This window comes from Anguilla anguilla, chromosome 5 (genome assembly GCF_013347855.1).
Source record: "Anguilla anguilla isolate fAngAng1 chromosome 5, fAngAng1.pri, whole genome shotgun sequence".
Classification (NCBI taxonomy): Eukaryota; Metazoa; Chordata; class Actinopteri; order Anguilliformes; family Anguillidae; genus Anguilla; species Anguilla anguilla.
Genome location: NC_049205.1, coordinates 48438750 through 48457698, shown reverse-complemented (window position 1 = coordinate 48457698; position 18949 = coordinate 48438750). Strand labels below are relative to the sequence as shown.

At 42.3% G+C, this 18949-nt stretch overlaps 3 protein-coding genes across 3 annotated transcripts; 1 reads left to right on the top strand and 2 right to left on the bottom strand.

Moving 5' to 3' along the window:
* Positions 1-259: 259 nt before the first annotated feature.
* kbtbd13 (kelch repeat and BTB (POZ) domain containing 13) lies at positions 260-4969 on the top strand. The gene is made up of 2 exons (XM_035417336.1): positions 260-1902; positions 4861-4969. Exons 1-2 carry the CDS (start codon positions 470-472, stop codon positions 4925-4927), a joined length of 1500 nt encoding a protein of 499 aa, XP_035273227.1. The 5' UTR covers positions 260-469; the 3' UTR covers positions 4928-4969.
* Positions 4970-6399: 1430 nt separating this feature from the next.
* On the bottom strand, positions 6400-12104 carry LOC118228179 (ubiquitin-associated protein 1-like). The gene is made up of 4 exons (XM_035419515.1): positions 12029-12104; positions 10030-10169; positions 7797-8498; positions 6400-6615 (listed from the first exon to the last, which is right to left on the bottom strand). Exons 1-4 carry the CDS (start codon positions 12102-12104, stop codon positions 6400-6402), a joined length of 1134 nt encoding a protein of 377 aa, XP_035275406.1.
* Positions 11896-18905, bottom strand: pdcd7 (programmed cell death 7). Its single transcript, XM_035417335.1, has 5 exons — positions 17497-18905; positions 15772-15910; positions 14393-14623; positions 12670-12757; positions 11896-12382 (listed from the first exon to the last, which is right to left on the bottom strand). The coding sequence occupies exons 1-5, from the start codon at positions 18757-18759 to the stop codon at positions 12262-12264; spliced, it is 1842 nt and encodes a 613-aa protein (XP_035273226.1). The 5' UTR covers positions 18760-18905; the 3' UTR covers positions 11896-12261.
* Positions 18906-18949: the final 44 nt, after the last annotated feature.

Below are 18949 nucleotides of genomic sequence, written 5' to 3'. Positions count from 1 at the left end.
TTCAGAACTATACAGCTGCACAAACTAAACTGTCTTACAAGAACATTCAAATTAAATTTGTCATCTACTCTTGGTCATTGAACTCTGTTCTGCAGAATTGACATCTGGCTGTAGCCAGGAATAAATGGCTGCAAATCATCATAATTATTGTTTGGCATTGTAACAGGGGTCTATTTGACCTCTCATCAGCCCACTCTGTCAGCTAGTCATAGTGTATTGGAGTTCTGTCACAAGCCCTGCTGCTATCTATAGCCAGTGCTATTCTTATAGCTGCGAACAGCAACGCAAACAGTAGATGCCCAGTGGAGTCAATCTGCATTAGTCAGAGCAGACAGTTTCTCAGGTTTCTCAGTTATCGGACCGAAAGAGCACAATGTAAACTGATTTTATCTCCTGGTTTCGTACTCTGATAAATTCTTATGGTATGTCATTTTACTTTCCAATAATTGAGATGAAAAAATAATGCTTGATGGGGCAGAGCAGGTGTTCGGAGGGCGAATCGGAGGAGCTTGATCGCAAACCAGGGCTGGATCCAGAGATGGCAAACCAGAAAGTGAGAGTGGGGGAGAGTGTTTTCTCGGTCGACAGGGCTCTGCTGACAAGGAACTGTGAGTACTTCCGAGCTCTTTTCCAATCGGGAATGAGAGAATGCCAACAGGAGGAAATTCATGTAAAGGGACTGCGTGCCCGTGGGTTCCTGGTCACCCTCAGCGTCCTCAATGGTGAGCGACCCATTCTGAATGATGAAGAGATCATTGAGGCCATAGAATGCGCTGCATTTCTTCAGGTGGATGCTCTTACAAAGCATCTTATAAATATAATTCATTCTGATAACTGCTTGCTCATGTACCACACAGCGGCCACCTATGGCCTGTGGGAGCTTTACCACAGTGCTGCTCTGTTCATCCGAGACATGTACCGTGATCTGGAAGAAGATGCAAGATGTTTGCCTGATGAACTATTACAGTATGTGGAATCTCTGGTCCCCAGTACGTATGTGACAGTTGGAACACACTCTCCAACTATCAAATTGTTACAAGACTTCCAAAGGACGGTTTGTTACTTGGATGAAGATGAGAAGGAGTGGAAAGTTTTGACTGATTTACCAGTTGATGCTAGCACGACCATGGCTGGGGTGACGGTCCTTAACAACAAATTATACATTGTTGGAGGTGTGCGTGATGTGACCAATCAAGTGGTGGAACCCTGCTTCTGCTACGACCCTGTGATTGACACCTGGAGCACTTTTGTGAGCCCCCAGCAGCTACGATATAACTTTACATTGGTGGGACATGAGGATTACCTTTATGCCATTGGTGGAGAATACGAGAGAACCACCATGTCATCGGTGGAAAGGTACAAACTCTCGACTTGCACCTGGTCCTTAGTGTCTCAACTACCTCGGCCAGTGGCCGGTGCGGCATGCACCAAGGCCATGAGCAGGATATTTGTGTGTCTGTGGAGGCCAATGGACACCACGGATATCTACGAGTATGTTCCTCCTGAAGACAGATGGGTGCACATCACGGCATTGATACGCCAGCACAGCTACGGTCACTGCATGGTGGCACATAGGGACAACCTATACGTGATGCGAAACGGACCCTGCGACGACTTCCTGAGATGCATGATGGACTGCTACAACCTCACCACGGGGCAGTGGACAGCCATGCCCGGCCTGTATGAAAACAGCGAAGGTGCTCTCTTTACTGCTGTCGTGAGAGGCGACTCTGTGTTCACCGTTAAACGCAAGATGACGCTGGAGTTTACAATTGAGGACAAGAAAAAATGGAAACCAAAGAAAGAGATGAATGGCTTTCCCAGAATTGGCTCCATGTGGACATTTTTACTGAGGCTGCCGAAGATGGGCAAACTGCCACGGGGTCAAGGAGTCCTGAATGGGTATGAGCAGAATTTAGAGAACAATGTGTATCACCAAAAATCACCCCCTTCACAATGTACTGATTGATATTGGAAATAATTGATATCATGACTTTATAAGATGGTATAAGTATTAAACAAAAGGAAAAAAAAAATTGCTGTCTAGATCCTTTGCATCAGATGAGCTTTGATTGTTTGTGTCACGCCACTGAAAATTGCTGGTCATAAATTAGTGACAGAGCCAAAGCTGAGACTTGAATCCTGCAACAAATTCAAAGTCCTCAAGTTTTGCCCCTTTAAATGAGTGAGGTCCCACAATAACATTACATCTGTATCAGACTGCTTGAGAACACTCATGTTTCCGCTTATTTACTTTATTCATATTCGGATAGCACTGCAATCACTTCCCAGAACACTTTAGAATGAATCCATACAAGGCCTTTTTCCTAAAAACTACCATACCCATGAGCCATTAATGACAGGAATTTTAGATTACATCTTGCTTTCAGGGAACTGTCCCCTGGGAGTTCAAGGGTATGCTAAATAAACACTAATGTTTTTTCCACTGTTGTTAGATAAAACTGGTAGATTGTGCAAGAAAATGTATGCAGTGGACATTTTTTTATTGTCATCAAAGAAATTACATCCGTGCAGCCTTGTTCCAAGAAAAATAAATAAATAAATAAATAAATAAATAAAATGAAGGGCTCTGATACCTAGTGTTATTATTCTTTTCAGAGCCAGATGACTTGCCAGTAGTCAAGATTTAATGTGCAGTGTTCTGGAGGTGTGAAATTGTGAAGGGTTTTAACACACTTGTTTTTTAACCAGCCGCATTGAAAATTAAAACATTCCTATGCAATATTAAAGCTCCATTTTTCTTAACACTGCGCATAATATGTGACAAGTTCAAAAAAATGAAATAAATACAATACAGATTTTTCCCACTCACTTGATAACTACAATTATAACTACACTTATTAAAAATCCATGCTTCTAAGGAGTGAAGTGCCTGCTCTTTTTTGGTCTGTATTTAGTCATAATGAGGTCATAAAAGAAAAGCCATTTTAGCTCAACATACCCTTTTATGCATACCTAGTCAATCAACAGAAGATACAAATCTTTAATACACACCTTGTCAGCCCACTGCTGATATCTTTTGTAGTTTTGATAATAAACTCACAGAACTTGATTGTTTTGTTTCCCAGTGCACGCTCACATTTCCAGTAATGACAGCAAATGTCTGGAAGGAAACCCATAGTCTTATCAACAGATTCATATTGGGTTTCACATGCTGCAAATCTGAGTAGAAAAATGTAAGTAAAACAAAATACAGTGATTCAGAATCAGAATTTCTGAAAATTATTTTTAATATTTTTTGATTTCTTTTTGTGACATTTTTACAACCTCTACATTCAAATTTTCTTAATGCAACTTAATTATTGTATATATACCAATGTAAAATTGAATATAAAAAGAGTTGTGATCCCGTTTGAAATACAAGATCACATACAATGTTTTGAAATAATCAGTAATTTGAAAATATGCAGTATAAATATAATATAGTTGCATTAATTTAGCAAATACATTGTAAAATCAAGACATTTTATATAGCCTACCCAGAAATAATATTTAGAGCATCATCTACACCAAATACTCATGAGAAAAAGACCAGCTGGCAGCTATTATTTGAGCTATTATTAATTCCAGGCATGGTGTCGTAGAAGATGAGCATTGGGATCATCGGAATATATAACAGGCCTGCCTCTACATGGGGTCAAATTTCAGGTGGATGATTAACACTTTTAGCATTACACTTTGCACCTCATTGGTTGGTGTGGGCACAAGGAGCAATGCAGAGAGATTAATTATATTAACCGACACTATATACTCTTACCACCACCTCTCTCAGTTTCTCAGCTGTGCTATGTTCATACACAACTGTTGGTACATTTAAAAAGTCACATTGTAAACTCAGCACACATATGGCCTGCATGCCCCTTATGGGTAACGCTACAGGAAAAAACATTCCTTGGACTTCTGTGTTGTTACAATAGATATCTGTTATTCAAAGTGCAAAGTGAACAAATAAATATAAAACGTACATACAATTATTATTATTATTAGTCATAGTAGTAGTAACAACAACAACAACAACAATAATAATAATAGTACATTTCTCAAGACAAATCTTTAGACAGCCATTTTTTTCATGAAAAACCAATATGCCAATGAGCTGATGCTTAAGCTTTTCTTATAAAGCACCTGTCCATCATAATTGTTCACAGATACATTTATTGTTTAATAGATGTGACATCTTTAACATGTGCAATGTATAATGCACAAATCAGCTTAATCCATTGCCCAGAGGGGGTGACCAATCCACACTCATCGTGAGACAGACTGGACTTCCTGTCTCAGGATGCCACACGTGTCATCAGCTCCTCCAGGGCTCTCTCACAGTGGTTCTCATGCACCAGCAGCACCTCTTTGATGGCATTCTGCTGGAAGCCCATCTCATTAAACTGAGCCAAAAGGTGCAAGAATTCTGCAGCCTAGAAAAAAAAGTCGGGGGGGGGGGGGGAACTCAGTTAAACTTGCTCTAAAAGGATTTAATGATTTAAGGGTTATTCAATTGCCTATTTTTCAGTGTTTACAAAGCCACATCCTTTGAAGGATGTTAAAGATGACAATATGCAAGTCGTACTGCGTGCAGTCCCACAAAAACAAAGGCCTGAATTATTAAACATTAAGATTAAGAAACTGTCAATCATTGAAATTGCTAATGAGACAATATCGAATAAAATTTAATCATGCAAATTCAGCTTAGGAGATAGGGGCAGGGCCATGCTGGGATATAGCACACTAGTTGCAGACCATAGAGTGCAAACATACATGTAAAAAGGCATTTTGTTTTCTTTGTATCATCGTCATTATTTCTTATGGTCATTGAAATAGCTCTGCACTGTGACTTCACAGGACACTCACCTTGGTCTCGCAATTGTGGAACATCTCCAACGCCTCCTCCACTTGGACTGAATCATAGCCGAGCTTACACAGCCGATCGCACGTCACCAGGTAGCTCAGGATCTGTGGACAGCAGAGATGAAAAGAAGCATCAAAACCAATGAAGACGGGAGAACCCATGGCCAATTCCACACCACTGTGAGAAATTCCACCAATGACATTAAGAGCCCCGCCCTCCCCTCCATTTATGGATTCAGAGTCCCTTGCTCACTATCGAGGATTCATAGCAGATCTCATTGCTACAGGTGAAAAAAAACTGATTTCACATATCAGAGTGGTTAAGAAAAATTAAAAGTAAAGCCATGTCTTATTTTCATCCTGCCACTGACTGAGTGAAACAGAATATGTGTGAGAGCTGTGGGATGTCAGTCTTTGCCGATTGGGGCACTAATTAACCAGGTCAGGGGGCTCAGCCTTGTTAGTGAAGCCCTGAGCATCCATGCCAGCTGCTTTCTCTCTTCAGCATTTTACAGCCAAGTGCAAGCAAAGCCTTAAAGGTTCTCAGACACAGACCACCTACCAGTACGTGGCACTGAAAATGTGCCATCACACAGGCTAGGGTCATGAAAACTTATGTTAAATATTCAAACAATGGTAAATGGTTTACTTCTCAAATGTAATGCAGGAAAAAATGTTCCTTTCCCTCCTGATCATGTTATAATTGTACATACAAATTCAGAAGACAAAACAGCAATTGGCTTTGACTCATAACTTTTGTGCAGGCTCTCTAATTAGATAAAAATTTTATGGATTGATGAGAGAAGCCTTCTAAACAATAGACAGCAGGCCGAGAGTCCAGCAGAGGCCTGTATGTGCCTCCACCACTGGTCTTCCTGAGTACAGCTCACAGCTAGGGTTAACTAGGTTTAACCACATGACCCCGCAGTACAACCACAGCTCCTCCCCGCAGGCTATGCAGACTGCCTAGTGACTCACTTGTACTCCTGGGAACTGCTGTGAGACACTAAGAATAATATAATAAATTCCAGATTGTGGAAACTTTAGTGTCTATTTTTTGGTATCTATTTTTTATTACCATGGTTTCAATTTCACAGGCAACCAACATCTTTTGGGAGATAAAACCAGATGTTCTCTCAGTAAAATGAGAATTAATAGAATGTTTAATAGTAAGGTTAGTGCTGGGGAGGGGGCTTTTGAGCAATATTTGGCAACAGATATGTAACATTACATTTCATATGTATATGCACTAATGGCTTAAAAGATCTTTCCAAAAACAGTAAGTATTAAGTAATATTAAGAATGAAGTTTTCCAGGGGAGACAGTTTCTCTGTCATTTCATGCATTGTAAATACAGTTTGAGGAAGACATTTTTATTCGACGTCAGCACTTGCATAAAATGACACATCTCTCAGGGAGCTTGCAGGCGAAGACAATACTGCTTTCACTGACGAGTGCACTGTATTTGCAAACTAGTCAAGAAGAACCTGCAGCTGAAACCCTTGAGAGAGCCTCCAGTTTTCGGTTACGTGGTCAGACCTGCTCTGGGCTCTGCCGGCCGGTCTTCTGCAGGGCGATGATGGCGGTGCGCAGCGGGTAGCCCTTCTTCGTAACGGCTTCCAGCAGCTCCTGCTCCTCTTGGCTCAGGGCCGACAGCAGCTCCACCGAGGAGTCCGGGGCGGATGTGTGGGAGCCAAGGGGATGAGGCGCCGAGGGAGGGGGTGGCAGGCAGGAGTATGGGCTAAGAGACTGCAGAGAGCCCACAGCACAGGGTCACAACCCCATGAATGAGAGGGGACTGAACTACAACTAAACTACACTGAGTGCGCCTTATGTGACCAGGCCTTAGAGTCCCTATGTTAGAGTCCCTATGTCCCTATATCCCCAATCTGGCTTCCTCATTGAGTAACTGGCAGCAGAATTTATTGCTTTAAAGCCAGCAAACAATGCTCAGTTATATTTGCTATGCGACACCATCAAGCATATAACCTTGACATGCTATTCCGCTGAGATACACATTTGCGGGGCAGTATTACCCACTAATCCCAACGAACTTGTAACAACTTGGGAGTATTCCAGGAAAAGACTTTACACTAGCTATTCTTAGAGGGTACATCTTTAGAAACATTTGAGAAATGTGGCATGAAAAAGTGAACATAGCTTACACAGTCATTATCTCTCCTAACCAACATCTTCAACTAGTTATAACTGGTTTCCTTTGTGAATTAAAAGAAGACTGATATTCTCCCAGAAGCAGTATGCCAGCAATCTGGGGTACGGTTCAGTCTGAACACTCAGACATAAAAAGGCTGTGAGAGTTCCATGAGGCATTAGAATAGTAACAGTGCTTTGTCCACTGATTTAAATGCCTCCTGTCTTTTTTAAGCTTTGGTAAGTCATAGCTGCTTATAGTAAGGTCACACATGGCTGGACAAATGTCTGTGTTCAGCAATGGATTAAACACACCCTGGAAAGTTAATTAGGCTGACTTGCTGTCAACTGTACATTGGGAATATCTTTATCACAGCCTTTTCCGACATTCACAATATTTAATAAAAATTTGTGGAATGATAGAAATCAGAGTTTGCAAATAAACACCTCTATGGTGATATTCTTAATCAAATATATTTTTGAGAAAAACATTACTACTCACAGTTTCAGATACATATACATGCAGGACCTTATGGATTTTTGTGCCATTTTAATATCAGCATTGTAAATTATCCTCCTCTGACTTCTACCAGAGGAGAAATAATAAAGGCATACTATGCAGGATTTTCTTGAAAATATTAGAAAATAACTATGCTATGGCATATCTATGATGCACTGGAAATCTCTGTCTGTGCACAATTTCGCTAAATGTTTGCACCTTGACCTGTATTTGTTATTCTACAATGTGTTCAGGATGTTTCTGGGTGTGGCACTCTTACCGGTGTGGTGGGCTTGTGGCTCTTGATGGAGGGGATGTGTCCGGCGGTGGCAGGCCTGGGCTGTAAGTGGCAGGGGGGGGATGAAGATGGCGGCTGGGGGCTGAGGGAGTGCTGGCGGCTTGAGCGGGACAGCGAATGCAGCCTCCTTGTCGGGCGCCTCTGGCCTTGGCGCTGGGGGCTGCTCGTCCTGGGCCTTTCCAGTGAGTTTTTGCGGAATTCGTGGAGGGAGGAAGAGGAGCTTTTCCTCAGGTGGGCCACGTTTCGCAGGGATGGAGGGTTCAGGTTTCGAGAGGAAGGCCCCAGGTCTTTGAGGCCGTGGAACTGGCGTCTGAGTGCAGAGCTGGGCGGCCGCTCTGCGTCTTCATGGATGGTCGATTTGTCCTCCTCGGTGGACGAGCCCTCGTCATCCTCGGAGTAGCCTTCGTCCCCTTCCGAGTCTGAAATGAGGAACTTGACCCTGGGGTGCATGTAGCGCAGGTCTGCGGCGTTGAGGCTGCGGCTCCTCTGGCGGAGCGTGGGCTCCCAGAGGTCGCTGCTCCTGCGTCTGGCCAGCCGGCTCTCCTGGGGACTGCTGAACATCAGCCAGTATGGGGGACAGGACGCCACCACTTCAGAGCGGGAGTGAGGCAGTGGCATTTGTGGAGCGCTGGGGTAACTCCTCTGTAGTCCTCTCAGCACCCATTTCTCAATGCTGAACTCATACTGCCAAACACAAAAGAGAAAAGTCACGAAGGTGGACGGCAGTGGTAGCTCCATGGTGGTCAATGCATTAGACCTGGAGAACCTTGTCTCGGATGCAACAGTCTGCTGGTTTTCATCATTATGCTCGTTCTCATTGCAATTCAGTGCTTAACTGAACAGATAAAACAGTTGATTACAATGAATTCACCTCACATAGTTTCTTTGATCTGAACCGTTTGCTGATTTTAAGGTGGAAACATAAACTAGAAAACCCTGTTGCACTACAGGTCTATTGTTGGCAAGCCTTGCATTAAGAATTTTTTTAATGAAAGGTTCAAAAATCATTAGGCACAAAAGAATAGCTCTTGAACAAGATCTATCACCGAGCTATTTGGAACCTTCTCACAAACAATAAGGCCCTGTGTGATGTTCTGTCAGCTGTAATAATGGGCTCTGGACTTTTGCTATGTCCTGCCAGAATCATTGCTGTAAAGTTTGCACATTTGTTCTTTTCTCCTTGGAGAAAAATTGAGTGAGCAACAAAACCCTCAAGGTGCACAAATCTGGCTTTTAAACTGTTCTTATAATCTGAACATTTTCACTCCTTACATTTCCCTTAAAGCATGCAAAAAAGCAGTGGGGGCAAACAGTTTATTATTTTTGGACTGGTAGAGAACTGGTAGAGTTCTAATCGTTTAGCTCAAACCAGAAGAGCAAAAACCTGTAATAGAATCTCAACATATTTCCAAATAAGGCCTTTAGGAGCACTGAAGTCATCATAAATTATAACAATGGATCCAAAGTGAAATTAATGATGAATTGATGGGAAATGTTACAGAACTTTGTTTGCTCTTATCAACAAACAAAAATTAAAAGAGGTGGACTGGCTTTGCAATCCAGTTGAAACAGATCTGCAATGCTATCTAACATCAGCACAGAACCTCCAGCTGCAGACTATTTAAGGAGAGGGCAGTGCCCGAGTATTGCTCAGGACTCAGTGATCTAGAAAAAGCACGACTGTTATAACATGTTTAAAGATATCACCCAAGCAACAGTTCCAGCAACTGCCCAACCTTGTACCAAAGTAATTACAATGTGATTTTAAGAGGGTGGTTTGATGCACTGAATTCATATTAAATATCTACAACCCAATTCTTCAGACACTGGAAGATAAGTACTTGGTTGTTTGGCTATCATTACAAAAGAAAGAGAGTGAGACCCTGGGAGATTTCCTGAAGCACGTAACACTAACATAAGGCTTGCCAGTGATATAATCCCAGAAGAACGGCACAAGATTCAATGCCACTGCCAAGGCTACAATAATGTTGTAGCTCAAGTCCTGTCATCTCAACCAAACTGAACAAACACAGAGCACTGTGCATGTGTGTGTGAGAGAGAGAGAGAGAGAGAGAGAGAGAGAGAGAGAGAGAGAGAGAGAGAGAGAGAGAGAGAGAGAGAGAGAGAGAGAGAGAGAGAGAGAGAGAGAGAGAGAGAGAGAGAGAGAGAGAGAGAGAGAGAGAGAGAGAGAGAGAGAGAGAGAGAGGGTTCAGACCTTCGTCTCCCGCAGTATCTGAAGGTAGTCGGGTAAGCAGAGCTCTGGCGCAGTGACAAGCTCCACCTCCTCCAGAGTCCCCTCCAGAGACCCCATGGGGACCTTGAAGGAAACTTCATCGAGGCAGTTCATTTTTATCCCTGGGAGAAAACATCCACATTCACACGTGACGTCAAATGGAAAAGATGGAAAGCTAGCTGGGTAGCTCTTCCCACAGAACCACACCTTGTGTTTTTCTGCTTAGGATGTTCAAGCTTACGAGGAAAAACTGTCTGACTCTATTCTTGATTCACCTAAGAGAAGCAAACTGGCTGCCTTTCCTTGCTATATTTGCTTACCTTATTACACAATGTTTGATGCCTCTAAATGGATTATGGATTAGAGCGGTCTTCTAAATGGCCAGCCCTCTGCCACCACCTAATGCTATGCAGTGATTGGTTGCAAGGCACCCAACACATGCTTGGACCCCCAAGCACGTGCCATCAACAGAAAAAACATTACACCAGATAAAACCTGTGAAGGCTGATTGCAGGTCTACTGATATTGAGTCTCTACCACTAGAGTTTCAATCTGAAAATACTCTATTGAAGCATATAATCAATTGTTTCCTTACACAAAGTTGTGAAATTTTCATGAGAACTAAAATCGAGCCGTTAGTTTGACATTCTATAATCTTTCAGCAAATCTAATAACATTCCACTCCTGAAAGTCCTCTCAAATCATACATTAATTAAGATCAAGACTCCAACTGTCTGTGGCATACATGAAACCATTCAGTAAATGTTCATTATTTCACAGCAATACTTCATAGTACAAGTGTACTTATAAATTTTCGCTGCATTACTCTCAGTTGATGCAATGCATTTTTTGGTTTAAAGATTAGACAAGGGGTGTGAGGAATAGTTTTCAGTCAGGAATGCTGTGGCGCTTATTTAAACATTCTGCAGTTACCTTAATAAAGATTCTACATCATTCAGCAAAAGACAAATTGGGAAAGTTCAAAAAGCAACCTTCAGTCATGTTTCTTAAAGAATTTGCAAGTAATGGAGCCAATTTTGATTGATATCAAATCTGAATGAAATTCTGTACTTTTTGATGCTTTTCCTTAGGGGAAAAAGCCAACCTGCACATTCTATTTAATACCTATTAAAAGTTGAACACACGAGAAGCAGAAATGCCTTTTTAAACTTACGGATGACTAAACTTTCTAACTGGACATCACATCCCACCCCTTCAGCAAAAGTAAAATATTTAATATATCAGTCTAACTCTTGAATGCAACCAGATGGGGCATTCTATTTGATAGTATTTTGCAATTTATAGAGTCAGATCAACGTATTTTAATTTACAAATATGTATTTTAATTGACAAGTCTATTGAATATTTCATCAACTCACCACTTTAGAGAAGCTGTCCAGAGCAGGTGTCTCCTTGATGATTGTGTTCCCACAGACCTTCAATGATGCAATATGATGATCACAGCCAATACCTTGTGGGCTAAATATGGAGACTTTCCATAAGCATACTCCTGCCCAGAGCTGCCATGGAAACAGGAAATCTGTTTACCCTGTATTTAATGAATGCGTGTATTCTGCCCAGGTCTAATGTGGTGTAAGTTGATGTGGAGGAAGTTCATTGGTTGTTCAGAATAGGTAGCACTCCTGAATTCAGGAATTACATTCGCTAATTCCCTCTGAACCTTTAATCCACTGACATAACCCCAGTCAGCCCATCTGTTTACTGGAGACAATGCATGGAGAGAGGTGAACCCTTTTGATTGGATCTATAACAAAACAAGGCAGTCCCATGTTTGAAAATGGATTTCTTATTTCTTATTCATTCATTAAAAAAGGGTCGAATCACAGATAACATTTCTTCTAAAAATATTTTATTCATGAAATCACACGTGGAAGGAAATCTGTCTCATTGCTTTTGGAATGAAAACAAACTTGATGAAACAGATAGCCCATATCCCTGGAGAAAATCAAGGCTCTCTCACCAATGTGGTTTCCTGGGGGGAAACTGGGACACTGACCCATGCCCTCAATCCAGAACACTGTTCCACCAAGAGGCATTACATATCATTTACCCACAATTCTCAAAGTTCTCAAGGTATTTGGTTGAGGATGGTAAATTTTGTTGATTTCAGAAACACATTGATAACAGCCCTACAGCTTGTGCAATAGAGTGAATGTGTGTGGGTGTGTCCAGCAGCCTGTATGTAAGGGACCGCTACTTTTCCAGGGCCGAGGCCCAAGTCTCATCTGAGGGGGGCTCAGGAAGGACCCAGCCCTGAGGAATGAAGCTCCCGTCAGGGTGATCTGCAGGCACCAGGTAGGCATCCCACTCTCTCCTGAGGGTGAACAAAAATATACACTTTTAAATTTTCAATTCCACCTACAAAAACATCACCAATATTAATATTAAATTCTGTCTTCAACAGTTAAATAACAGAATAAATCATACAGAATTGTATCATGTGCCCAATGGTGAGAACCAACTGAAAAACTCTTCAAGGACAGAAATTACATAACTGAACAACAATTAAAAAATTAAATAAAAAAAAAATAAATAAAAAAAAAACATTGGACAAATAAAATGTGACCACCCACAGAAAGGCTTGCAGAAACACATCCTTACCTTATCTGAATCAGGGCATGTAAAGAATGCTCTGCCTGTGTGTAGCACTGTTTGAAGGGCTGGAGAGGGTGATCTGGGTGCATTTCCGCTGAAAAATAGAGGAGAGGAATGTTGGGATTTTGAGCGCCAATGGAATTATCACCATTTCTCCACATTTACACATTGGGCGGACATACTGTCGCCTCACAGCAAGAAGGTTGTGGGTTCGAATCTTGGCTTGGGGCTTTTCTGTACGGAGTTTGCATGTTCTCCCCGTGTTCGCGTGGGTTTACTCCGGGTACTCCGGTTTCTTCTCACGCTCAAAGACATGCATGTTAGGCGCACTCCTGCAGTTGCCCTTGACCAAGGCACTGGCCTCAGAACTGGAGTTGGTCCCCAGGCACTGCACTGTGGCTGCCCACTGCTCCAAAGTAACTAGGATGGGTCAAAATGCAGAGGACAAATTACCCCACGGGGTTCAATAAAGTATATCTATCTTATCTATCTATCTTACATATTGGCTCTTCTATCCCCTTAAGAAAATAAAGTGTTATCCCCATTTCTCTTTTTTTCCTGAAATTGGAATATCCATTCATAATTGTCCATCCATCTCTGTAATACCCTCCATTAATACATGGGCAGGGGCAGCACAGTAGTACATGCACCATCCAAAATGTCTGCAGCCAACTGCAAAGCAGGGGACTGCAGAACTGACAGGGGCATTCAGACAGCAGGCACCTCACTGACCAGAGGGGTCACTGTTGTGTGCTGAGACAGGGCATCTCCTGCTGACTGAAACCCACCCTTGCTCCTCCCTCCGTAGTGTGAGGGACAATCTAGAGCAAGGTTCCTCAATCTTATCCAGAAAGGGCTGGTGTGGGTGCAGGTTTTTTTTTTCCAACTGGGCAGTTACACACCTGATTCTACTAATTAAGGTGCTTAGCAAAGATTCCAGAGGGTTGATTAGTATAATCAGGTGTGTTGCTGCTTGGTTGGAACAAAAGCCTGCACCCACACCGGCCTTTTCTGTATAAGATTGAGGACCCCTGATCTAGAGCTGCAGCGGTTGATTATTTCATCATCAATTACACTAGCAATTTTCTTTTTTGGGGTAATTAAATAGTCTATAAAAACATTCAGTCTTTTGACATAATCTTGAACAATTTATTGACACAATCAAGAATCTGAACAAAACTCAATGTACCAGTCACACGTTTCAGTCTCACAAAAAACTGATTGCTTTTCATTATGAAGTAAATTCTGTTAGATGCCCACACACCTCCAAAACATTCAAAGAGTTATTTTCAGAAAACGTAATTTTTCCGCAACAGCCATGCAATTCCAATCAATTCCCTGTGGCGATTAGCAGCACTCGTTCATTGACGGATGCTTTGGGAAAATAGATTATTTGTTTGTAATCGATTAGTCAGATTCACTGCTGCAGCCCTAGACCAATCTGACTGCTGTTCATCTTGTTGTGTATACCTCTGGGTATTACTGCTGTTATTATATTACCTGTGCTAAGTATTTTATGTACTTTGCTAATGTTTTATAGGCCCATTACCACAGGAACTGACAAAAGAAAAAGTAACTTTACTTTGATGCGATTTGAATAATGAACTCTCGGCCACAATTCCTGGCACGATCAGGAATGAGTTCACACAATTGGCAGTGACGGCACAGTGCTTCAGCTGGATGTTCCTCCTCAGAGACATATTTCATCTCAAAATGTCTGTATAACTACCTCCAAAGAGCATGGTCTCCACCTCCCATTTTTTCTGTAGGAACTTCTCCCTTTCCTTCTTCTGCCGTTTCTCCTGCTCCTTTTTGCGCTCCTCCTCTTGTTCCCCCTCCAGCATGACCCTGAGGGCCTTCTCCTCCGCGTCGTACACGGTGGTGCGTTTCCGTATCAGCTTTCTGAGCCGTTCCACATGGCCTTCAAACACCTCATCCGCCTCTTTCTCAGGGAAGATTCCTATAAAGAAAACAATACAACGAGGCTTACCATGAGAGGAAAATCCCATATTCCATACCGTACACAGGAGCGAGTTCTTTTCTGCCTTGTTACTTGGTGTAAACATTGCCGATTAACACAATAAACACTTTTATTTAAAAAATCAGACATTTTATTTTTCATATTCGCATCCATTGAAGAGCAGTTTCATCCACCATTTGCATACTGCTGCAATTCTACTACCAATGGAATATTTGTTTACTATTAAATGACTGCTGTTTGTGTCAGCTGACACATAATACAGTTGACTGCAATGCATCCATCACTTGAGATTGTACGGGGATTAGAGAAATGCTGAGGTAATGGGAAACGGCAAAGAGCTGTACCCATCTCCACAGATTACATATGTGCTGAGCTAATCGGAACATCCAGTGTCTTATGTCTGCCATATGATCTAACATCACGCCATTGCTTAATTTAAACATCATCCATTTCAGCAGTAAAAAAAAAAACTTCTGACAAGTTGCACCAATGCCATTTGAGTTATTGTTTAATGTAACAAAATTTTTTTTTGGGGCGACATAGCTCAGGAGGTAAGACCGATTGTCTGGCAGTCGGAGGGTTGCTGGTTCAAACCCCGCCCTGGGCATGTCGAAGTGTCCTTGAGCAAGGCACCTAACCCCCAACTGCTCTGGCGAATGAGAGGCATCAATTGTAAAGCGCTTTGGATAAAAGCGTTATATAGCCTAAATGCAGTCCATTTACAATTTTTATTTTTTTTTTATTCGTTTTAAATGTGTCATAACCATTGTTAGTCAGAAATGTGACAGCATTCAAACTCAGCATTCATTTCTTATTCAATGGCCACAGTCATATGTAATGCATTAACCCCCCCCCCCCCCCCCCAATTTGGAATGCGCAATCATGCTCCCGCTGCAAAACTCACTGCGATCTCCAATGTCAATTCATGAGAGCACAGACATGCATGCAGACGAACTCATCGACACGGAGTCAATCATGTGCCACCCTACGTGGCTGTGACACTGTCCGCATTCAATGTTAGAACAGAATGTCCTTAACAGGATGAGCCACCCAGTAGCCCCATGGACACATTTCGCACATGCCATTTAGAGTGACATGCGCTGAAAAGTGAAAGACTCCGTTTTTACCTTTTCGACCAGCTGCCTCCTTTCTCAGCTTTCGTAGTTTCTCCAAGGAGCGTAGAATGTCCAGCATTCTCTTGGCATCGGCCTGTTTTTTCCTCACCTCAGAAAGCACACTATCGGCAGCCATTTTCAGCTCCAGCTCCTGTTATAAAATAAATTAACTGAATAATAATATAGCATTGCATATTTCCTTAGCAGACACTACCCACGGTAGTGGACAAACTTTATATTTCCCAAATCCATAAGATACAAATTGAAAATCCCAGAAGGTAAGAAGTCAAGCGATATGTGCATATAAAATTCATATGGTAGCCCTATAACAATGCAGTTTCTAGGAGCAAAAGTAGTCAATCTTACATGAATATGCTAAAGAATTTAATAACTGTAACTGTGTTGACAGGTTGCCCCCTACTGGTAAGTAATTGTAAAATATGTTTCTACATACAGGTCGTTGGTTGGGGGAGGTCGCATTTTTGAATGATTAAATTATAGACAGACAAGTGAAATCAGTGGGGACACTGAAGATGGAAAATGAAAGGTTCAAAAGTACGGGATTAGTGTTGCCGGACAAGTTTTTTTTTTTTTTTTTTTTTTTTAATCACTGCACGTCAGTGATTTCAATGGTCTGACACACATTCCTGCCTAGCATGAAAAAAAAAAACCCAACAACACACATGTAACTTTATACAATTAAAAGAAAACACGTTTTTTTAACATTTAAAATATGCATGAAAAACATAAGAGCAACTCTTTCTCAGGTGGCTGAGAATGTCAATGCAGGACGTGACCAGACTGCATCAGCAAGAACATAGTGGGGAATATTATAGTGGGGTTGCAGTGCATAAAACCTTCATTACAAAGACGAATGCACATCTGAGAGTTCAGTGGTGCAAAAATCATAGGTACTGGTCTATAGAGATGTGAAAAAAAGTGATTTGGTCAGATGAGTCATCCTTCACCATATTCTCGACAAGTGGGCGAGTACATGTGTGGCATACACCAAAACAACGGTACAGGCCTGAATGCTTGACCCTTATAGTGAGGGGGTCCAATGGCTCTGTCATGCTGTGGGTGGCATTTTCCTGGCATGGTTTGGGTCCACTTGTCCCCTTAGAGAGGACTGTAAATTAATGCAAAGTTATTCTGAGTGATCACCTTCATCCTATAATGAAACAATTCTATCATGATGGGAGTGGTCTCTTCAAAGATGACAATGCCCCCATCCACAGGGTATGAGGGATCACTGAATGGTTTGATGAGTATAAAAATTATGTGAATCATATGCTATGGCCTTCGCAGTCACCTGATCTCAATCCAATTGGACACCTATGGGAGATTTTGGACCAATGTGTTACACAGCGCTCTCAACCACCATCATCATCAAAACACCAAATGAGGGAATATCTTTTCTGAGGAATGGTGTTCCATCCCTCCAGTAGAGTTCCAGAGACTTGCAGAATCTATGCCAAGGCGCACTGAAGCTGTTCTGGCAACACCTTACTACGACTTTATATTGGCTTTTCCTTTAATTTGACATAGTCGCTCTAGACGTGAATAAAATTGCTGGTAAAAACTGGCATTAACTGACCTCCCCGAGTGAAACTAATTCCGTCCAGACAGGGGTATAGACATAGCAAATTCCCACAACAACAAGAAACAACAACAGCAGCAAACATACATAGTTGGCCCCCTGGACGACAATGACTAACCCGGGGTGGTTCCTCTTACCCTTTTCTTCTCTTCGACTTCGCGGATGCGTTTCATTCGCCACTTGTCAATGGCAGCTTCCCTTTCAGCAGCTCTTTCATCCTCTTCTTTTCCCTCCTGAATTAGCTCGCGTTTTTTTCTCCGAATCCTGAGTCTTTTCTTACTTATGAGAGCCAATTTTTTCTTGACGGTTTCTACATAAGCAGAATCACTAAAAAGGTTCAGTTTCTCCAGTAGTGCGCTTTTCGTGGCAACTGCCTTGGGGTATAATTCTGTCCAAATATTTGCATTATCCACATTCTCTTTCAATTTCTCACATGCGACTGATAGCTCAGACACTAACCGAGCGGCGCTGTAAAGTGTCTCCCTCACTTGACTGATGGATGGCCTATCACGCGTCTGCTTAGGGGAAGTAAATTCTACAGTTTTTCTGTTCAACAAAAAATTTACGAGCCACTGCTTGTCCATCAGTCTCTGTTTTGCTTCTGCATCTGAAATTGAAGGTTGGAATTCCTTCGAATTACCACTGTCCTGGCTGCCTTGGTAAGTCTGTTGATGCCAGCGAGCGTTGTGCATCTGGTGATCAGTCGAGCTGTGGTTGACTTGCGGTTGATTATTTTGTCTCTGATAATGCAACTCATTACTGCCTACATTCTGGAACTCTGTCCGAATCGGTGGTCCAGATTTCGGATAAGCTTGGCGCTCTTCCAAATGTGTATTAAAATGTGAAGCTCCCAACTGACTATGTAGTCGCACATCAGAGCCCTGCTGCCACTGTTTACCAGACACTTCGCGCTGCATGTAGTCTAAGGGAGGTCTGGAGGAAGAATCGGTGGCAGGACGGTCGTCAAACCTGCGGGGAAACTGCCCGGGTTGTGACTCGTACAGTGGTGGAGGCGGTCTCGTTGGGTCAAAATCCGGGACTATAGCGTTCGGATGTCCCCTATTAAAGATATATTGTTGAGGTAATGGAGGTCTGTACCCATCCCTGCCATGACCAACAGCAGGAGGTGCCGTGGACCATTCTGTTTGAACATAATTCAACATTTGACTATTAACAGGAGTTAGCTGAGCGTGCTGTTGGTAAATACTCGAATCAGACCAAAATCCACCAGGAGCAGTAGACGTACTCTGATATGCACCCGGAGAGTCGTACGATGGCTGAGGCAAAGGTGGTCGAGCGAAAGCTCCCCTTCTCGTGTCACAGAAGTTTGGGTCTAAAAAACCTGAATTTGACGGCTGCTGCGGTCCATCCGGAAAACGCTGAAATGGTGTGTTTTCCATAATCCTCCAAAACCCGATATTCAATTAACTGATAGATTAAAAACGTCTGTAATTCAAAGATAAAGCCCAAATCGCTGGGCATGCCAGTGTTTCATACTAGCGAGCCCACAAACACTTCTATCTATTCACAAAACAGAACGACCAACAGGAACTAATAACTGTGTTTTACATCCAGGTCCTGACGTTGTAC

Coding starts and splice junctions, on each gene's coding strand:
- pdcd7 (XM_035417335.1), bottom strand. CDS start 18,759: ATGGAAAACACACCATTTCAGCGTTTTCCGGATGGACCGCAGCAGCCG. Junction 15,911..17,496: donor AAGTCGAAGAGAAGAAAAGG/GTAAGAGGAACC, acceptor ATTTTATAACAG/GAGCTGGAGCTGAAAATGGC. Junction 12,758..14,392: donor GGAGACCATGCTCTTTGGAG/GTAGTTATACAG, acceptor TCTATTTTTCAG/CGGAAATGCACCCAGATCAC.
- kbtbd13 (XM_035417336.1), top strand. CDS start 470: ATGGGGCAGAGCAGGTGTTCGGAGGGCGAATCGGAGGAGCTTGATCGC. Junction 1,903..4,860: donor GGTCAAGGAGTCCTGAATGG/GTATGAGCAGAA, acceptor GTGACTTCACAG/GACACTCACCTTGGTCTCGC.
- LOC118228179 (XM_035419515.1), bottom strand. CDS start 12,104: ATGCCTCTTGGTGGAACAGTGTTCTGGATTGAGGGCATGGGTCAGTGT. Junction 10,170..12,028: donor CCCCCCAGGAAACCACATTG/GTGAGAGAGCCT, acceptor GTTTTCTCCCAG/GGATAAAAATGAACTGCCTC. Junction 8,499..10,029: donor AGATACTGCGGGAGACGAAG/GTCTGAACCCTC, acceptor TGTGTTTGGCAG/TATGAGTTCAGCATTGAGAA.